General features: G+C 40.1%; 1 protein-coding gene across 1 annotated transcript; it reads right to left on the bottom strand.

Annotated features, from left to right (window-relative positions):
* Positions 1-9658: 9658 nt before the first annotated feature.
* Positions 9659-13553, bottom strand: LOC100863728 (potassium/sodium hyperpolarization-activated cyclic nucleotide-gated channel 1). The gene is made up of 4 exons (XM_086911107.1): positions 13361-13553; positions 12986-13239; positions 12364-12528; positions 9659-12205 (listed from the first exon to the last, which is right to left on the bottom strand). The coding sequence occupies exons 2-4, from the start codon at positions 13219-13221 to the stop codon at positions 11020-11022; spliced, it is 1587 nt and encodes a 528-aa protein (XP_086767233.1). The 5' UTR covers positions 13222-13239; positions 13361-13553; the 3' UTR covers positions 9659-11019.
* Positions 13554-21344: the final 7791 nt, after the last annotated feature.

The raw sequence follows: 21344 nt of genomic DNA, 5'->3' as shown, positions 1-21344 counted from the left end.
ATACACAGTTTTGTTACAATTCCAAAGTAATAATCGCAAGAATTCGGTAATTAACAATTCAGCATAGTCACGTATACCTATTTATATTTGTATATTTATTTTAAATATTTTTTAATTACAAGATTTTCCAGTCGTAGAAACGCTCGATGGAATCGGTACACAAAAGTGACTCTAGTCAAAAAATCGGGACATTAATACCACATTGAATTAACACATCGTTATATTCCACCAAAACAAATTCAACAAATTTCCACCGGCAATTATAAAATATTCTACACGTTATTTCTCGACCTAAAAAAAAAAAGGTTTTGTAAATTTATACGAATCACGATGTCGATCCAATTATCCCGTGACTGTTCACGGTTTTCTCGCACCACTAAATTAACTACTTCTCCTCGAACGTGACCTTATTCTATATAACACGCACAAAACGTGTAATATATCTTCACAAACATACCAACTCGCGATATCGCGTCATTTACGGTAAACCGCAAAATTCGTGGTTTAAAAAAAGAAGGGGGGAATTCGCGCTATTATACAAACTGCCTCGTTATCGCGTGGAACTCGGTACACAATTTTAATTAGATGATTTTTTCCAGCTCGGGAGCGGAAAGAAAAAGGAAAAGAAGCAAAAATGAGAGAGAAAGAGGAAATGGTTGACCGTCGAGTCGCGATAATATTCATTCATTCAACAGGCTCGATTATGACGTTTCAAACAGGAGGAGCACTTCATTAACGCGTACCAGCCAACGAATTATTCGTATTTGACCCCATTATAACCTGCGCTCACGCGAGCGGAAAAAAAGCTGGAGCGGTCGAATGGCGGACGGGAGCCAGTGGCGCGATCCATGAAAACTTTGACATAGATTAATAACCGATCCCTTTTGTGCCCAGCCTCCGCCGCTTCTTTTACACGGACCACCAAGGGGAGGACGCCCCGTTTAAAGCGGATTCCCCCCTCTTGCAAATCATGCCTCGGTCATATCTTCCGTTTTACCCACCAGTTGCAGTGAATGCTTTAACAGCCGCGAAAGATAATCGAGTGTTGGCTGCGCGGCACGGGCGGAAGGTGAATTGCAGAAATCCGCCCGTCCCTGTGACGGGGCGGTCTCGTTAGCGCGGAGGGTGGTTGCTGCAAAAGGAGGGACCCGGCTCGAATTATGCAGATCAATTGGCACGGCTTGGGGCGCCGCGTCCCCAGATACAAACGACGTTTGTCTACCGAGTAGTTGATGTTGATTTCGACGTATTACGTGTAGTACGTAACTCTGGATGCTCTTAAACCGTTGTTACGAACCGGGGACGCTTTGAAGAGAGACAGTTTAATTTCTCGTGTTGCGTTGATATTTGCAAATCGGAACTGAAAGGAATAATTTGTCCATGGAGAGTATATGTATGTATATATATATCGAGTAAAAGAAAAAAAATTGATTTCGAATAATTCAATCTAATAATCTTTTGATCGATCTTCTCAAACACGAGAATTAAATCTGGTCGAAGAATCGACTCGAAGCCAGTTCGAGCAAAATTCGTAAAACTCGATATCAAACGATCTTCTACCATCCATCGTTCTCATCTTTGTTAGAACACAGAATCTACCGACGAATTCCGTATAATATCTTTTTCAATTATCCATCGTTTCAGGTGAATCAGCGTGAACCAGTGAACGTTTTCTACTGATTGCATGATTAATTTCTATCACTCCCAGGTGCTGATTTGCCCGGTAATTGCTTCAACCTTTTCCATTAGTTCCACTTGTACTCCGCATTAAACGCAGAAAATCTCTTTGAATCGACAAATTCTCAATTTTCTTCACTTTCCAACCGCTCCTTTTTCTTTTTTTGCAATTTTTGTCCGAGCGAATGGAAAAAGAAGAAAGCGACGCGGAAAATTTCTCGCATCGCTTCGAATCGACAGATTTTCAAAACGAAGAACCTCCGCTACTACTACTACTACTACCTGTTATAACTCTTTTCCTATTCTACTTCCTATGGCTGCTCCCTTCCGCAATTGCTCGATCAAATAAAGAAAAAGAAGAAGAAGAAATTTACTGAAAATCTTTCGCACTTCTCGAACCAACAAATTCTCGAAACGAAGAATTCTCGCGCCATAACTCTCCTCTTATTCTACTCCCTTCCGCAATTTCTGTCCGGTCGAATAAAAGAAGAAGAGGAGGAAGAGGAGGAGGAGAAAGAAGAAGAAGAATCTGGAAAAAAGGAAAGAGGTCGAAAGCTTCGGTCGATTTTCTCAGCCCGTCACCCGTTGAGCGATAAACGGCGACTTTAGTTCGGACAATGACGCTCAATGTAGCGTGACGAGATGATACGTTGCGGGTGCCCGGCCACCCGCTGTCGGCCTCCTATGCTGGCCGGCCGTGGGGGCCGCACATCATTACCCACCGTTGTTGACACTACCTTATAAACGTCGTCATTCGAGATCGGGGATGTGTGACGTACGGTCAACACCGTGATGCCGGTGATCACGGTTGGAAGCCGAGATTCGATATATATATATATATATATATATAGGGATGGAAACGATTCCTTTTGTACCAGCCGATGTCGTCGTTTCCACCGATAATTATCCGCCCGTTATTTAATTTATTACGTTACGAAGACAAGAGGAATGATGAAAATTCGACGATGGAAAAAGTAGAGAAATTGAAAATAGAGGGATTGACTGTTAGCGAAGGAAAGTTGATAACGCGTTGAAGAGAGTTGAGAAGAGTTGAGAAAGATGGAGGACAATGTCGTCCTTTTCGTTAATTTTGCGATTTTCGAAAATTTAATCAATTGGCTGTGTGCATGAAGATAAGAAAGAATGTAACAATGGAAGGATTACTTTGTTTGTCAATAATTATAGGCAGATTGGATAAAAAAAATATCAGCTTTTTAATTGATCGATGAAGCACTTTGTTCGTCGATGATAATTGTCAAGGATTAGGTCGTGTTACGCGTTTGGGGGAGATTGGATAGAGGGAATGAACGAACGAGAGGGCGGTAATGTATAGTGCGGTTGAGAATGGTTTAATAGGGAAGTGAAATGGCAGGGGATAGAGGTTTGCAGATTTGAGTTTATAGGTTGTTACGGGATGATGATGATGGGTAGATTTGGAATTTCTATTTGGCTTGATGCCAGGGTTAGAGTTCTTCCTTCTCTTTGATGTTTCTTCTTTCATTTTTCATTTTATATTTTCATAATAATTATCATCAATTTTTTCCTCACTCATCTTGATTCTTACAACAAATAATCGAGCATCTTACTTCCATTTGAAACATTATTTCTCTTCCTGTTCCTTTTATTCTCTCAACGATCTCTTTTCAAATATTATCGTCGATGGTACTTTTCAGTCTCTCCCCCTATTTGTTAATAAAAGATCGTTACTATCCTAACATTTACATAACATTCCTCAAACGTTTAATCCTCTCTTTCACGAATGCTTTCTTTTTTTTTTTTTTTTTTCCCTCTCCTCCCTCCCCCCCCCCCCTAGATTTTAATTCACGAAATGGTTAAACATCTCCGAATTAATTACCCACAATTATAACAAACATTTTTAACAAACGTTATTCACGATGCAAATTTACTATTCATCCATTATAATTAATCCTTTGTGCCCGATCATCCGAATCGATCCAATTACGCAGAATTGCTACGCCCGAAAAGGAGAAAAAGTATCGGGGGGGGGGGGAGAGGGGGAATAAAAAAAGGAGGAAAAACAACGAGGCAGGCAAAAACCCGTACGGAAGGAAGAAAGGGGGAAACGGTGGTTGAAATATCCCCAAGATCCAATAGACATCGCGGCCGCCCAGCAAACGGAATATAAGCCTCGATAAATCCGGCGCGCAGTTAAAAATTGATACAGTAGTTTCGGAAGTGCACGGGGTTAAGTTACGTATGTAGTCAACGGTAAACGGAAGCCCATATCGATAAGTATCGCTTGTACAGTTGGGAATGTGTGTACGCGCATACGTGGAGAAAGTTAGGAGCGCGCGATGATAGCGACAGACCGATCGTATCGTTTCGAGATCGATAGAGAAGGAGAGAAAGGGAGTAGCGAAGCGGCACGACGGGGTGAAAGTTAGACAGAGACTGCGCCGTGCTTTGCGCGTTGTACGGGGAAAGGATGGAGAAACGGGAGGGGGGGCTGGAACGAGAGACAGATACAGAGAGGGAACGAAGGAGAGACGGTGGTCGCGAAGTAGGGGGGTTGGTGTATGGGCAGGCAGGCAGGCAGGCAGGCAGGCTGGGTGGTAGCGGTTCCGCGGCCGGGGGTGAAATAATGGGGGCGGACGAGCCCCGAGTCGAAACATTGATGTTGCCCGGCGCGCTTACAAACACACCGACACCAATCGAGCATGCCCTTTCCTATAGAAAACCAATCCAGGGGGCTCCGTTAGCTAGGCGGCCGGTCGGTTTCAAAGGGTGGCAAGGGAAAGGGAGGCAAGACGGACGGACGGGGGAGGATGGTGGTCTGTAGTGGAAGAGGAAGAGGAAGAGGTTGAGGGGGTATACCAGGGCTAAAGGACTACGCGGGCTGGTAGAAGGAAAACGAATATATATATATATATATATATATACATACGCGCACGCGTGTGTGTGTATTATACGTATATAGATGTATGTCGTACAGCACCACTCTATGCCGTGGCTCGTGTTTAACGCCCTTATAAATGTGTAATGCGTATGCTTGAAAGGGAGGCGGGGGACGTGGCCGTCTCTCTCCCCGTATCGATAAACGATCAATCAACCGGTACACCTATGGAGCGGGCCAGCGAGAAGGGTAAAAGTGGTGACCGGCGGGGAGACGTTGGATGATTAGACGAAGAGGTGGAAGAAGAGGAGGAACGGGGATAGGAGGAGAGACGGGAAGAGAGAGAGAGAGAGAGAGAGGTAGGACGGCGGGCGAAGATGGGTACGCGAGACCGAGCAAAGGAGAAGGGGTGGGAATGGGAAGAGGACGGAGAACGAAGAGAGATCACGCTTGCTGCGATGGAACGAGGAGGAGAGGGCGGGGAAGAGAGAGAGAGGGAGGGTAAGAGTGCACGGGAAGAGAGTACGGAACAGGAACGGGGGGAGGGTGGTGGCCCGCAGAGTATCGACCCACCGTGGAGGAGAAGGTAGCTAGGGTCGCCGTCGCCGGGTTTTGTTGCTATAGCTCTGCTCCACGTTCCCGTCTACGAGGAGGCTGCGTGAAGACCTTCGAAGATCCGGACACTCGGCCGAGAAATGCCGCAACTTCCTCCACAACTCTCGCTCTCCGTCATTGCTATATGATACAAATGCCACCCGCATTCTATCAAACGGCGAAGCGTTTGAACCCGTTTCTTTGCTCTTAAAAGAAGAAAAAAAAAACATCTTATTACCTCCGCGTCTTTCCACGTCTCCCCCCTAAAAGTTTACAAGTTTTCCAGCCGGACCAATCTCTACGGAATCTCCACGGAATTTCTTCGTCCCTTCATTCCAAGAAATTTCTCCTCCTGCGAAAATACGCGGATGTGTAAGCGGAAGGATCCATTAAACGCGTTAAAAACGAGCCAGGGTGGTCCTCCTCGCGGTCGTTGTTCGCTCGTTCCGTCGCGTGCTGTTTCGCCACCCCCTCCTTTCACACACCCTCGGTTTACCTCTCTCGCGTCTCTTTCAGCCGGTGCATCCATCCATCCGCCCGAGCGAGCATCCCCTTTCGGTCCGCCGCTCAAGTGGCCGTGAGGAGGGAAGAACAATGCATCCACCGAGCGTGGATCTGGCCATTGTGGGGTCAGATGGGTCGTCGGTCGGCGGAGAGCCCGTTGGCTGGCTCCACGGGGTGTGGCCACACAACCATACCCATCTCTCTCTTCCTGCTCTCTCCGCAAGCTTCCTCTTTCCCTCCCTCCCTCTCTCTCTCTCTCTCCCTCCTTCCTTGTCTCGCTCCGTCTTCCTTCGTTCCTCTCCACCAGCGATCGGCCTCCTCTCTCTGTCTCTCTCCTTTTCCTTCCTACGCTCTCACACAGTTCACGCGCTCTGATAACAATAGGAATTCTCCCTCTCCGTCGCTCCGTCACGCGCTATCGCGCTCCCACGAGCTCGCGCGGGTCCCTCTTTCCGCTCGTGGATTTCGCGAGGAGGCTCGCAGGAGGATAGGTAGGGATAACGCGTACCGCACCAGGGACTCTACCAAGCAGGCGCATCGCCGACCTATTACAATGGCCAGGCCCTCCTAAGCGTTTCATTGTCATCGGCCGTGCCGCACTCTGCCCATGCGTCCATGCGCACAAACCATTGTTTCGCCCGGAATGGGCGGCCCTCTCTGCGCCATCGGCCTCCCCCGCTCGTGCGCGCCGTTTTGCCGCGTTCCTTTTCCCCCCCGAGATGGGAACCTCTCGTTTTCTTTTCAATTAGAAAGGGAGGGATGGGGGAGGGAGAGGAGGAGAGTGTTTTTAAATCACGTGCGAGGAGTGATTATGATTTTATTATTTGGCGGTTTATGAAAGTTTTAAGAGAAAGCTCGGTGGAATGTATATGGAAATTCGATCGAAATTCCATCTTTCGCGATGATTGGTTATGCGCCCCATTACGACGAAATTGTCGAGGATACTCGTTCGAACGCGTGTATATCATCTGTTATTATGGAATAATGAACGATGTAGAATTGTCGAAAAGAAATCTTCGAGATGAATCTCCGTGAGGATCAAAAATGAATCGGAAAACGTGTAATTCTTTTTCATTTGTGCAATTACGTTTTGAAATTTGAACTCGGAAACTTTGTTGTATGTAATGTCTCTAGCTGAAATAGTAAAGGAAGGGAACAAGTTTATTTTTTCGGTCCAAAGTGTTTCCGTGTTTTTACTTTGACACTTTCACTTTGCTCGTTCTTGACCAGGAGAACAGAAAACTCTGAATTAAGGCTTGGAGCATTTTTCGAATACGAACGCCGGACTTTTTAAAAATACACCTTGAACAAAGTTAGTTTTAGCAACCACAAAGAACGTTTTCATGAAACGTAACGTAAGCACGAGCTTTCTTTACGCGCATCCTCCGCATTCACGGAAGACACTGGTTTTACGATTTGTCTTTCGAACGTTTGGATAAAATAATACAGTATTTGAAGATTCTGCGTAAAGTTTTAAAAAAATTGAGTTTAAAAAATCGTCGTCTCTTCTCTCGAATTCAATTTTAAAAACAGTTCGATCGAGAAAAAACGTTCGTTATTCCAAGGTTTGTCAATTGTTGAAGTGGAAAGAAAGCCACGTGATACGTCTTCGATCGCCACTTCGTGCACACAATGTAAAAAAAAAAAAAATCTATAAAAACCGGATCGAATGCATCGGTAACAATTTACAGTTATACAACGCCGTTCTCTCGATGCGGACCCATTTCATCGTGCCAATTTTACCGTTGTAACAAACAAGCGACAAAAATCGAAAAAAGGAGATCAAGCGCCGCGCATTAAATCGAAAACATGGTCCGCGTAAAAAGGTGGAACGTCGTAAACAGGCTGATCATTCGAGCGCGACATTTCCGCCGCGAAATAACATTTAATAATTCAACGTAAATAAAAACAAGCGAACGGGCGAATTTCATTTTTCGTTCTCCTTCTATACGCCATTATTCTTCGATCGTCTACAAACAAATATTTCATTATTATTAATGATCCCCGCAATTTTTGTACAAATGTGTGCAAAACTTTAATTCCTTATTCAAGGATTTTTATATCTCTTTTATTATATTCTATATAATAACGATCAATTACCTTTTTTCATTACATTATAATAATTAAACAATGAACTAATCTCTCAAAATTTTTTTCAATTTAAACATTTTACTCACAACGATCCACAATCGTTGCGTGCAATTAAATGACAATATTCGATAAAAGTTCGACGAAACGAAACCACTTCGCTCATCTACGTAACAACGAACGCATCAATTTAAACGCATCGGCTAATTTCATTGTTTCCAGATCATTTCCACCAAGATTTCAAAGTATTCCCCTTTCGTACTCGTAACTCGATCGATAAATCCTTTCGCGAGGAAGATTTTTACCTTGGCGGGACAAAGCGATCCGAAATCCATTACTGGTCTGCGCGCGATTTTTGCGCGAGGAGGAGCCGGGCGACAGCGGCACGGCACGAAATCTCGTTACGCGGCGAGGGAACAAAACGAACGAATCCCCAGTGAAAACCGTATTCATTAATAACGGGCTTGCGGGTATCGTTGGATCGCAGCACGTAGATAGCCGAGGTTGGAACCGGTCGCCGGTGGATAACTCGACACGCGAATCTCGCCAGATAAGCACGGGGGGCATCGTGAAGTAAATCAGATCCGTTCTCTCCCCTCGCGAGCGTGCATTCTCGATGTAATGCACGGAGGACACACCGCGGACAATCAACCTTATAATAACCGGATCTAGTTGAACGTGTCCTCTCCCCGAAATGACTTCATCGTGAATCAGGTTAAATCGTGGATCCTGTTTCATCGTCATCGTTTCATTCGTCGCGCCAAAACTTGGCTAACGAATATCGGTTCGCGACAGAGACGAGAGAGATTCGTGAATTATAAGAAGAACTTAATTTAAAATTACTATTGATATCGTTCGAAATTTTGAGAGTTAATTTTTTAAGAGAATGTTTTACAGTCTCGATCATTCGTTGTTATAGAGAAAATTGTTTAAAAAGGGGAAAGTAAGAAGAAAAAAAGAAAAATTTCGTTGGAATCTTTTGTACTTGTTAAAATTGTTTATACGCTGTTGTGGAAAATTTTCCACGATAGAAGACAAAGTGGCAGGCAGTCCACTGTTCTCGCGGTTGAACAGAACTTGTTCTCCGCTGGCTAATGAGTCTATTGTCCTGGAATGCGACTTGTAAATAAAAATTCGCCTTCTCCTACAATCGAATCTTTCTTCGTGGCGAAATGTTATTCAGATACACGTAGGCTCGCGTTATACGCGTTGCAAACAACGCGTATCTCACGCATCGATTTGACTTTATACGCGGTTATAAATCCGATAATCGGTAAACCGGTGTAAAATATTGTACGGTACTTTATCCGAGAAAAGTAAACTCGATGAGTGTATATACATATATGTGTGTATAGTCGATCGTTTAATGATAATGTCCAGCTTAGATACGTTTCGTGAGAATTTAGAATTAACGGTTGGTGGGCGTGGTTCTTGACTTTTGCTAAAGGGATATAAGAATACTTGAAACTTAAACTCGGAAAAATCGCAGCCAAAGATAAATTTATCGTTTGGAATGATTATAACCATCCTCTGCTTCGTTTAATCTCTATCAATTTAAAAAAGGAGAAAAATAAAATTTCTCACAGTAATATAAATATATATTAGTTCAACGTCTAAGAAAATGTTAATCTCTAAATCTTTTTTAAACATCGCCCTTTTCGAGATCAGCATCGACCAAGTCCTTCGTTTGTTCTCCTCTTTTCACTTTTTTACACTTTCAAATCGATCGAGAGACCATTCTGGACATTAATCTATTTACATGCACAATTACAATGTACAAAAAATATTAATCTCTAATCTTTTTTAAACATCGCCCTTTTCGAGATCAGCATTGACCAATTCCTTTGTTTATTCTTTATTCGCACGCTTGCACTTTTTTACATTTGCAAATCGATCGAGATTCTTTAGGAGGATCTTTATGAATTTAAAAAAGGAGAAAAATAAAATTCTCACTAATTTTATTACAATGTACAAAAGATCTCTAAATCTTTTTTAAACATCGTCCTTTTCGAGATCAGCGTTGACCAATTCCTTTGTTTATTCTTTATTCGCACGCTTGCACTTTTTTACATTTGCAAATCGGTCGAGATTCGAGAGGCCATTCCGGTGGATCAAAAAACGCGCGTTTTTCTTCCCATGCTCGTTCGAGCTAACGGGGCTCCCCCTAAGCTCGCTCGCGTTGAAAATTGCAATCCCTCCAACCCCCTCCTCACGAGCGCGCCGCCTCAGCCTACTGTTACGCCGCGCAAAAATCGTCGCAATTGCGCCAATAAATCTTCCGCGCTAATGCCAAGCCCCGAGAGGAACAGTTATCGGATCGAGACGCGATGCGCCTTTAACAATTTCCCGGCTATTATGCTCGCCGCTCATTAACGATTCGCTCTCCACTCTCGATGAATATAACGGGGGTTCCATCCTCGCTGGAATTGGCCTCGCTGACGATATATCGAATGTATTGGACGAGTTTACGGATAGAAGAAAAGATACGATTCATCCACGTTGGAGGATAGTTGCGTTTGCATTGCAAAGTTGACGAAATTTGTTGGTTAAGAGTTAAGAAAGCTTGGATCGGATTATTAGAATTTTTTCACATTGGTAAGAGTTAATAGCTTTGTTTCTGGTGAAAATTTCGATTCGTTACGACGTATAATGGGACATATTGTTTCTTTTGGTTCGTTAAGCGATTTCTGTTAATGGTGGTGGATTTAGAAAAATTGATCGATTTTAATCTTTATATATATAGAAGGTAGCGCGATGTATAATATACAAGTGGAAATTAAAAAATTTAGGACTCTCGGGAAAGGTAAATTATTAAATTGGAGGCATTGGCAAGCTGGACGAGAGGTTAATTAAAAGATTGAAGAAGGAAATAACTGTTTAATAATTCTGGCGTTAATCTTGTGTAGGAAGAAAATGATAATTTTAATTCCATGTAATATCGCCATAGGAAAATTAAGATAATTGAGAAAATGAATACGTATCGTTATATTTGAACTTTACGTCAAACAGTTTATCGAGATTTACACGCACACTTTCATAATAATTCTATACACGCTCGGTCAAGCAATTAATCAAATTACAAGGAGAAATTGTAAAAATCGAAAATGCAATCTCACGTTTCAACAAATTATGCAACTTATCATTAACGTGTAGCAATACCGATACGAATCTACTCGGTAATCTGTTGTTCGAATCTGTTAAAAAATTAAATAACAACGGAAATTATTTCTATAACACGATTCCAATGTTCGACGATCACGCAAATATTTCTCTTATAAAATAACTAAACGAAGGATAATCTGCTATGTAGTGAGTATCATGGTCTTCTCGTGCCTCTCGATCGCGATCTTCTTGATCCTCTCCCACAGCATAGGGTAGGGGTGTATCGTTCTCATGAAGTCGGCACGATTCAACCGGTACAACTCGCATATCTCGACAGCGACCACGCTCGCCACCCTCAACTCGTTGGGCATGACGAGGGCGACCTCGCCGAAGTGAGCCCCGTCGTCCAAATGGCACACCTCCTTCCCCGAGTCCGTGTAAATACCCACCGTGCCCGAGGCTATAAAGTACATACAATCACCGGGCTGATTGACCCGCACGATCACGTCGTTGGTCAAGAATATCTCGAACTTCAACAACGCAACGATTTGGCCGAGCAACGTCAACGGCAAATTGTTGAAGAACGTCACGTTCTCGACCAGTTTCCGGCACGTGTGCATCCTTATCTCGTGGCGCATCTGGGTCGATATCGAGTTAATTATTTCGGACTCGCGGAAGAATCGATATTGGAAACGGAACTCGTAATACTGGATGATCCGTTTCTGGCTGGGATAGGGCAGTTGTTTGTGCCTCATGAAATGTTTCAGCTGGGCCACGGTACCCTGATACTTCAAACGGGAGCTGTGCTCACCCTTGAGAAAGTTCAACACGGACGCGACTATGAACCAGGGCAAGATCATGCCCAATATTCGGACCAATATGATCATATAAACTTCGCCCATGTTGTCCAGGGATGTGTAAACGAGGCCGATTCTCATGAACGTGGTTATGGCACGCATTAAACTGCCCAGATACTGCTCTCTCCTTGGAACGTCCCACAAGTTCGCCACCTCGATCCACGATGTGTTACTGGGACGTTTCGGCTCGTAAAGCGACTTGGTTATTATGGGTATCAACCACTGCAAACAGGTTTGCCAGTGGAAGAACAGCAGCAGCCAGAAGATTAACACGAACAACAGTTTGAAGACGAGAGGTATATCGTAGAGGGTTATTATCTTCTCGATGTAATTAGCGAGAGAGAAAACACGAAAGATGCATAATAGGGATGTCCACTTCCGAGCTATTGTTAGCTCGAACATGTTTATATAGAAGATATCGGTTGGGAAGGAACCGATGAAATCCACGATAAATGTGCCATGCTTTAGATAATTATCAACTATTTTCCTTGGATCCAACTCCGTCGAATGCACGTTTTTGTCGAAGTAGCTGAAAAAAAATTAACAAGTTAATTTTATTCGAGCGATTAATCTTTGCTTGGTGGAGGGAATTTAAGAAAAGAAAAAAAAAAAGAATCTTATCTTACTCGAGATAGATTTTTAAATTTTTTGGGATTCTAGAGGATTAATTATAACTAAGATACTTGCCCTGTTCTAAGATTAACTAGTATGTCGCAGCAACAGATTAACAACATGATGTTCTTTATAATGATCCAAGTCATTAACTTTTCCTTTATTCCAATGGAAGCCTGATAGGGGATCATGATCAGTACGAGGGATATTACGATTATCATCGAGATGTCCCAAACGTGCCTGTAATAACGATCCAAAGCATAATGCGCGTGTTAGATAGACCGAATGCGCGAACAATTATTGAGACGATTTATCTTTTGCATTCTTATATATATATATTTCAAACCAGACTTAGCATTTCGTTTCGTTCTTTTCATTTTTAATATATAAAGTATATTCGTTTGAATATCTATTTCTTGTTATGTAAAAATTTTTTGAAAAAAATAAAATACGCGAAACTTTATTCACATTTTTGTAAAAAAGAATTTTTATAACAACATATGATTATTAAATAAAGGAAAGGAATATCATTTAGAATTAAATTAACATCTCGAATTCTTGTTAGCAATAATTAATTTAATTTTCAGTAACGTTTAAAAATTAATAAATTTCAGAAGATTTTTTCTGAATGGATGTCATTGAAATGGCATGATGATGATAACACGTATCTTGTAGGTACGTATCTTAGATTGTATACCTGAATAAGCTGAATGGATGAATGACATTCGGGAAATTTCGCCATTGACGACGTTTCTCTTGGATTATGGCAGCACTGCTTCGCAAATAATAAAAAGCGGCTGGATTCTTACGCGAGGGTAACAATGAGAGACGTAAAATGTCTCTCAATCTTTCAAATATGCCTCTACCAGGAAGAAACAGTATATCATCTTCTTCTTCAACTATTTCACATTCGTGTTCCGCGTGGAGCATCATGATGAAAGAAAGGAGATCCTTTGTAAGGAATAAGGATTAAAAGCGAATAAAGATAGCCGTTATGTAATAAGATTATTTAAAAGGTTATCTTAAGCTTATTCTTTTGATTAATAGTACAATAAAGTGTACATAGACTTACAAAGAATACTCGTGTATAGAAAAATAATTTGAAGTAATTTGTTTTGTCTTTAAAAAATAATTTAAAAAATAAATTTTAACAATATGAAATGATTCAAACTTATACGTAGATAACAGATATCCTATGAAATATTGCAATTTAATATAAAAATGAAATATCGAGATAGTTAAATGGTATTAGAGTGACATCTATTGGAGGAAACTTAATCATGATATCGAACATGCGAGAGATGATGGTAAAAAAGGAAATTAAAATTTCGGTAAGAACTTTTTCCTTTATTTATCAACTTTAGATATTAATAGAAATCATAGAACAGATGAATAGATTTGTTATAAAATATAAAATTTTTTTGTAAAAAAATATTATACAAAATATTATTTAATATATCTTTTATGATTTAAAGAAATAAATGTATCTCGTATTACTTAACAAAATATAATTTTTCTGGTAGGATATTGTTAATAAAATGTTGCATAATTAAGATATGCTTTGGAAAGATATGAATACCAGATTTTTTTATTTTATATCTGTCACTTAAAATTTCTTTAAATACAACAACATATCTTTCAATATCTAAAGCAGGAATTGTCAAACATGATTCTATTGATAAGTCTGGCAATCTCAAAATACAGATTAGATATGATTCTCTTATAATTTGGCTTGTTTCATAAATTTCTTATAAACAATGATTATGAATATAAAAAACAAGAGCCTCAAATTTAGAAAGAGATAAAGATATAAGAATTGATCATAAACGCCATCTCTGGAACACTAAAGATGTTATTTTAAAAGTCATAAGAAAAAGTAAGAATAAAAAATTTATTTCCGTTTCTTTAAAATAGTCAAAACTGAAGTGATGATGGATTTTTTCTGGATATATTTTTATAAATTTTTTTTTTATATATTGATTATATGCATATTATATTATATATGTGTTTTACTTGCAATCTTAATAACTAAAGTATTTTATAAGAATTTGATTTATTGATATAAATTAATTTTAGTAAAACTTTAAAGAACTAAACTAATTTATCTTTTAAAAAAATATGCATAGTTATTATTTGTAGATAATATATTGATACTGCAATTTTCCATCTATAATAATAATAATGAAACAGTTTTTTATACGAAAAACTATATCAACTATTGCTAATATCATGATCTTAATTTGTGATAATCGATAAAGTAGAAATGACACAAAAATGGAAAGAGCAACAAGAATTTTCTCGGTTCACAATTATTCGTCATTTCATTCTATGGGTAAAATCACTATCATCACTTTTAATTCTAAGTTTCCCCGCTAGATAATGCAGCTACACCACCCCTCGTTTGAACTATTATCCCTTTTATTATATTTATAATATTGTACTTCATAACGGGGATTATTTAAATCATTTTATTGATAAATTTCATATAACATAAATTAAAAAAATAACGAAATTAATTAACTTCGTATTCAATTTATAATTCAAAAAAAAAAAAATATTTTATATTATAAGATGAATAATATAATTATTTTAATAATACTTACATATTGTGCTAAAAAAATTCGACTTAAATTTTATGATATACGAAAAATAGAAGTTGATTTTCTAGAAATGTTCAAACGTTTATCTCGATAATGAATAAAGGGTAACTCTTCCTTTTTCCCGAAAGAAGTGGTTATTTTCAAAGTTTAGTCGCAGCTTTTGTAATTATTTATGGGTGAACGTTCATGAAGCGACCTGGATGGCATTGTTAACCCTCTATATAGTCATCACGAGCAACATGGCTTCGTGTTAGTTACGCATTAAAGAATTCGTTCCACAGAGATCGTCGGCTTCGTAAAACGCAATCCTTTCCAGCGGACATTGGATGAAGATAATTCTTTCCTTTAAAGTGACGCCGTGACCAGAGTAATTGAAATGTTCGATCCACAAATGCTCGATTTCAAGATGGATACATTTCCTTGAATATTAGATCTTATTTTCTTATCGATTAACAAAAAAATATTTTAAATAATAATACGAATATACAATATATAGAAATATATAGATAAATACGGATAATAATAGTTAGTCATATTACATTCTGAGCAATAAATTTGAAAATTTTAAAAAATTGCGTAATTTGAATAATGAAATAGATAAAGATATTGTTAAAATTCATACAAACTTTCCTTTCTATTAAAAAAATACTTGAGAAATTCTATTCTAATCCAAGTAATGAAAAATGTATGATATAAGATATTTAATTCATTAATTAATTAATTTAACAAGTAACGAAATGGAAGATATTTTAAAATTTCATAAAAATTGTTCTATCTCTCTCTTTGAAAGAAATTTCAATTATCCAACTAATCGAAAACATGATTACAAGATATTTTTATCGAAGAAGAAGAGGTAAACACGTTCAACGAAAATATATTCGACATGATATATCCTTCAAAGCGTAGACGATCACTTTGATGATCACTTTGATCCCGGCTACCATCATCGCGGATCTATTATGACAAAAGGGCCGAGAAGTGCCCCACCCGTTCAAGGGAGTACCAACGACGAAGATAAATAACAAGAAATGCAAACGACGTTGCTACACCGCTTGAATGAAGCTCCATTACGACGATTTTGGAGGGCCGCCACTTCGACGTGGACAAGAACGGGGGCGGAAGAAGGGCAAGGAGCGAACGGAGTGACATTGTGCCGGTGAAAGTTGGGTGAAGTGACACTCGAGATAAATGTTCCATCGTCGTTATGGCCCAACTGTCCTCTCTCTTTCTCTCTCTCTCTCTCTCTTACTTCTCTCTGGGCCTGGTCAATTTTACAACAAAATAGTAGTTTTACGCAAATTTTCCACGTGTCCACGAATAAATATCGCCGATTCACATCTCATTCCTATGAGAAATTCTTCTATGGAAGATCGTTGGAGAGTAGTCTGTCGAGGTTATTCAAAAGATTTGGAAGTTAACCTTTCTATTAACCCCTTGAATTTAACTTATTCATTACACTGTATATGTACACACCTTCAAATATTGCTTTCGAAAATATTGTTCCCAACCGCGTTAAAAAATTATTCTCAAATATTATTCTTATCTTTAGGATACGAAAACCCTCGAGAATAATTACTTTTCCCAAGTGGACACTTTCATTGACTGTCCAACAATTCCACTCCCTTAAGCGATTCTCGAGAAATTCTTTTGTTCTCGTATACAAACCCTTACTCAAATTCGAAAGATTCTAAGATATTCTTGTATATAATATAAACTCTTCATTGCCTTCGACACTTCGTTTTATTTGTTCGAATCATGGCTCGAAGCATGGATCTAATTATATACATTAATGGCGAATTCGCGGTACAAGGAGAGGGTGGGTTTCTCGAAAGGGTCTTAACTCGGCGAGAAATCGGGGATCATTAGGCGAACTTAGGCCAAGTTGGAGAAAAGGGGCGACTGGGTTTCTCGCAACTGTCCGGTTGACCCAAATCTTTCGGAAAACCGAAAAGCTGATGGGCCAGAAGGAATTCCACGCAGATGGCGCTGTTACGCCACGGTACATACATAAATTTTCCTTTTCTTGCCCTTGGCCCTTTTGTTGGTCGCAAGCGGCGACCAACCGCTCTTCTCTCTTCTCCTTCTCCTCCTCCTCCTCCTTCTTCTTCTTTTTTTTTCTCTTTTTCTTTCTCTCCATCCTTCTCACGGGGCAGAGCACGCTCGAATGCTTTAGACAAAGGGCGCGTTTCAGGAAAAGGGAGGGAGGGGAAAGAAAGAAAGAAAAAAAAAAAAAGGGAAAAAAGGAAACGCTGCACCGGGGTAAACGGACACGGGACAGTGTCTCTAGGAAGAATGAAATTGCGGTAGCTGTCGTGTCCGTTTATCGTTTAACTGCTTGCCTAAATCTTCGAGGCGGGCTAAATTTGCGATCTGAATTCCTCGTCTCGAATTCCTTGTCGAATGAAAGATGAAGGGATGAAAATATGGATATTTTGGAGAAGTCGTTTGGTAAATATCGGAAGGGTTCGTCTCTGTTTATTTTTACGTGGTCACCCTCAACTCATAAAATGTTGAACACGCTTGTATCGTTTCTTCCTTTCCATCTATCTCTCAATTTGAATAAAAATTTCCTCCCCAACGAACATTGCGGTACGATTTTAATCGGAAGAACCGAAAAGAAGAAACTTTCCGACCAATAGCTCGTAATGTCTCTTTCAAAGTTTTACTATTATCCTTCTCTTGGACCCGACTCAGCCAGGGCTTTGAATTTTTCACCAATTCACGGTAGCCACGGTCCATGATGACTTTATGGGGATCGTTTTTTTTTTCTTCTCTTTCTTTCTTCTTCTTCTTCTTTTTTTTTTAACCCCAAAGCACAGTCTTTACGATATTTTGACGAGACGATAAAAGGGAAAGATTGGACAAATGACGAGAAGTCGTCTCGAGGATCATTTTCGAGATCTTTTCGAGAAATCCTTATCCTCTTCTTCTTTCCTTCCATCACATCTCGTTTAGATATAAATCGATCGAATATAAACGATTCTATCGTATCATACTTTTTATACTTTTTATGCGTAGAAAAATTCACGTCACGCGTATGTTAAAATTTTCACTCGAGTTTCGTGTATAATTTCTTTCTAGAAGAAAGAAACCAAAAAAAAAATTCTGTCACGAATTATCCCATTGACGCAACTTTTACGCAAGGAATAATGGAAGGATCGAAAGGAGAATATCCAGGATACCTAATCGAGATAAGAGATCGGCACGTATTGTGGGCGGAAGGAGTTTTGTCCCCCTCGAAAAAAAAAAAAAGGAGCAATCGCCATTGTTACGTCACACGGTGCGGCTCGAGTTTCTGCGAACGGTTAAAGAACGATTCGAGAAAAATTCCAAAGTAAGGCGAGAAGGGACGTCGAGTGTCGTCAGGTGGCCCGGTTTTTCGTAAAATTTCCACCGACCGACCATCCTTCCTTAAAAATCCGTGATACGGATCGTCCATCCGTCTCTCACTCGAGAGAGAGTCGATCGAGACTTTGTCCAACTTCTCTTAACCTTTATGTAACCCTGCCCATAGCAGATTCGAAAAGTAACACGATACAAGGGTAACGTTACCGCGTGCGAACCGCAACGAGGAAGTAAAGAAAAGTGGAAACGCGGCCGATTCGAATCGACCCTTCGCCCACTTTTTTTCCGCCGCCTCGCCGGCGGTTTTTATCGGGTGGAAGAGGGGAAGGGAGAGAGAGAAAAAAAAGAAAGAGGAATTTCCAATACCGTTGACGCTGATTACGTTTGACAGCTTCCGCGTATGCTTTTTTACATATTCCTCTCTCTCTCTCTCTCTCTCTCTTTCGAACCGAATCGGACCACTCTTGAAATCCAGTGGATTTTTTTCCCTCGGTTTTTCGTGGTTTTCGTGGTCGTCTTTCTTCTTCTTTTTTTTTTCTTTTTTCCTCTAATTTTATTGCGAAGAATTTTACAATTGTCGGTGCCTGGAAACACGCGATACGATCCACGTTGGATTTATTCGTGAAAGGAATGGATATGGTATGTTTTATTTTGAGGTTAGGTTGAGAGATTATCAATATTGATAATGTTACATTGATAGCATTATAAATATTCGCTGAAGTTTGGTTAAGGAAGAGGCGTGGCACGTTTCATCTATTTTGTTAAAAATAGACTTGAATAGATTACATTTAAATTTGAGTTTCTAAAAGTGTCTAGAATAGCGAAGAAATTAGGAAATTACCCTAAAAAGTAAAAGTGAAAACTCGCAATCGTATCCATCGAATTGGAGAAAGAAGAACTTGTCGAATCGAGTGACGGTTCGTTGAAACTTCGTAGGGTGGATTAGGAGGATCGGGAATCGTTTTTCGAGAGCGGTTTCGCAAATTATCGTGGCCACGCGGTTATCGAGGAGAGCATATGGCGCGCGTGCCTCGAAAGCGTGTCCAAGATTCGTGGCGTGTGCCACGCTCACGTAAAAACGGAACGCCTGACCGACCGATGAAAAAAGGCTTCCTATTAATCATCTTCGTAAATACGGTTTTTTTGTCGTTTTATTCGTAACCGTCTTTTATTCTTCACAGTTTTCAGATACAGATAGCTACTTTTGGGGTTCATCATCGTTGGCTATGGATTTTCGATATGTTAGGGTATTAATGATACGAGATATTCTTTTGGAATATTCTAGATTCTAGAAATAAACACACGAGTCTACGTGCAAAATTTTGTTTACCTCGATATTTCGGGAAACGACGATAAAATGAAATATCTTTCGCTGGAGAGAAATTGAATTTTTTAAAAGTGTAATGTCTTTTTTGCATTTTTATGAAAATATTATATATTCGAAACAACAAATTTACAAGAAATTGAAACGATTTTCCATGAATCGCCCGTCTAATTATTTCTTCGCTTGCACATCACTGAAGCGATGTACAACGAGTTTCTTGCTTTGCAATGCCAATTGAGCTACAATTTGAACGATCGAATCGTTTGCGAAAAAAATTCTCCAACCCTTTCAAATTTAAAAGAAGAAGAAGAAGAAGAACCTTTTTACAAAACTCAGGAAAAAGGGAAATCTCGACGACAAAGATGGTTCCCCCGATCCCATCGTCAATTTCGTTTCCAAACAGCAAATACGATTCCCCGAGTTTATTCGCAGTTAAAGGCTCGTTTCTTTGGATATTGGATTAAGAATGGAGGCAACAACGATCTGCAAACGGGATGCACGCGGTTGCAAGCGAAAAAAATAGGGAAAAATGGGCAGCCGGCCGACCAGGCTTATTCGCGGTCCAATGAGATAAACGGCTGTTTATTTGTCCCCGAGCCAGGGAAAAGTCCAAGCCTTTTCGTCCGTGTGTCCAAACATCGCCATTATACGCGACGAAGAAAGAGGAAAGAGGGAGGAAAGATTCGATCAAGCGTGCCGCCGTTTCTTCACTCGTGGCGACCCGTTTGCCCGAAAAATCACCTTCTAAAACTACCGCCACGGTTCCAATCCCTTGCGACTCCCTATCCTTTCCGTGTGTATAAACGCGATCTCCAAATGTTGGGGCAGAGTTCACGGCCGATCCATTCGAAATTACCGATTCGAAACATTGTACGATTGACAATTCAACCTGGAATATTTGTCACTTGTCCTCTTCGATGCTGTTGTTGTTCCAACCCTTTCGATTTCGACACGAAGATGGTGCGTAAGATCGTGAATTTTATAATCAATTTTCTAAACATCCACGATCTAATCAATCAAGTTAACAAGTTTTGAAATATTGTTATTCTATTCGCAATTAATCGTAACGTTTATTATCCAACTGAGCGTCTTTTTTACCTCGCGTTCATTAGAAGTTTATTTTCTTCAACCGTTTCGACTAATTATCGATTTTGATCCTCGTCAAACTGAGGCACCCTTTTAGAAGTTTCTCACGTTACCGCGTCGTGGACCACGTGGCAAATTACGAATACAAGGAGGATGCTCTCTCCTTGAAGGAAACACGGTGGATCTTCCTCGTAATTCGATTCCGGCCCGGTCGTTGCATGTGCTCTTCCTCGGCGTTACGACGGCGGTGAAAGCGGACGTCCGGTAAGGGATCAAGTGGTCAATGTGGGACAGATACCCAAATCCAAGATCAACATATCGAAAAGTCACGCGCGCCCAAGTCCTGGAAAAATACAATCTTTCGCCCCGGATACGATACTTTCCGTGTGTAAACGTTGTTGCTCTGTATATATATATTTTTTTTTTTAAGAATTACGAGAAACTGGAGAAAGGAAAAATAATCGAATTGACGATCATCATGAGATTTACTCGAAAATTGTCCCTGACATTATCTTAAAATATTTTCACCTCTCTCGATCTCTTTAGAGATTTATTAAAAAAAAAAAAAGAATAATAATCTTCCTTTTTTTTTTAAACTCGTTTTCGAGGGCATACGTCCCGAAAGCAAGTCCCTGGCTCGTTTTTCAATTCCGTGCAGGAAGTGTATCGGCAAGGCGGGGATGATTGACGACCGAAGGGTT

Source organism: Apis florea, unplaced genomic scaffold (assembly GCF_048593485.1).
Source record: "Apis florea isolate Af1SG1 unplaced genomic scaffold, ASM4859348v1 contig_3203_pilon, whole genome shotgun sequence".
Taxonomy (NCBI): Eukaryota; Metazoa; Arthropoda; class Insecta; order Hymenoptera; family Apidae; genus Apis; species Apis florea.
The sequence above is the reverse complement of the archived record's forward strand: the minus strand, read 5'-3'. Positions and strand labels throughout refer to the sequence as shown.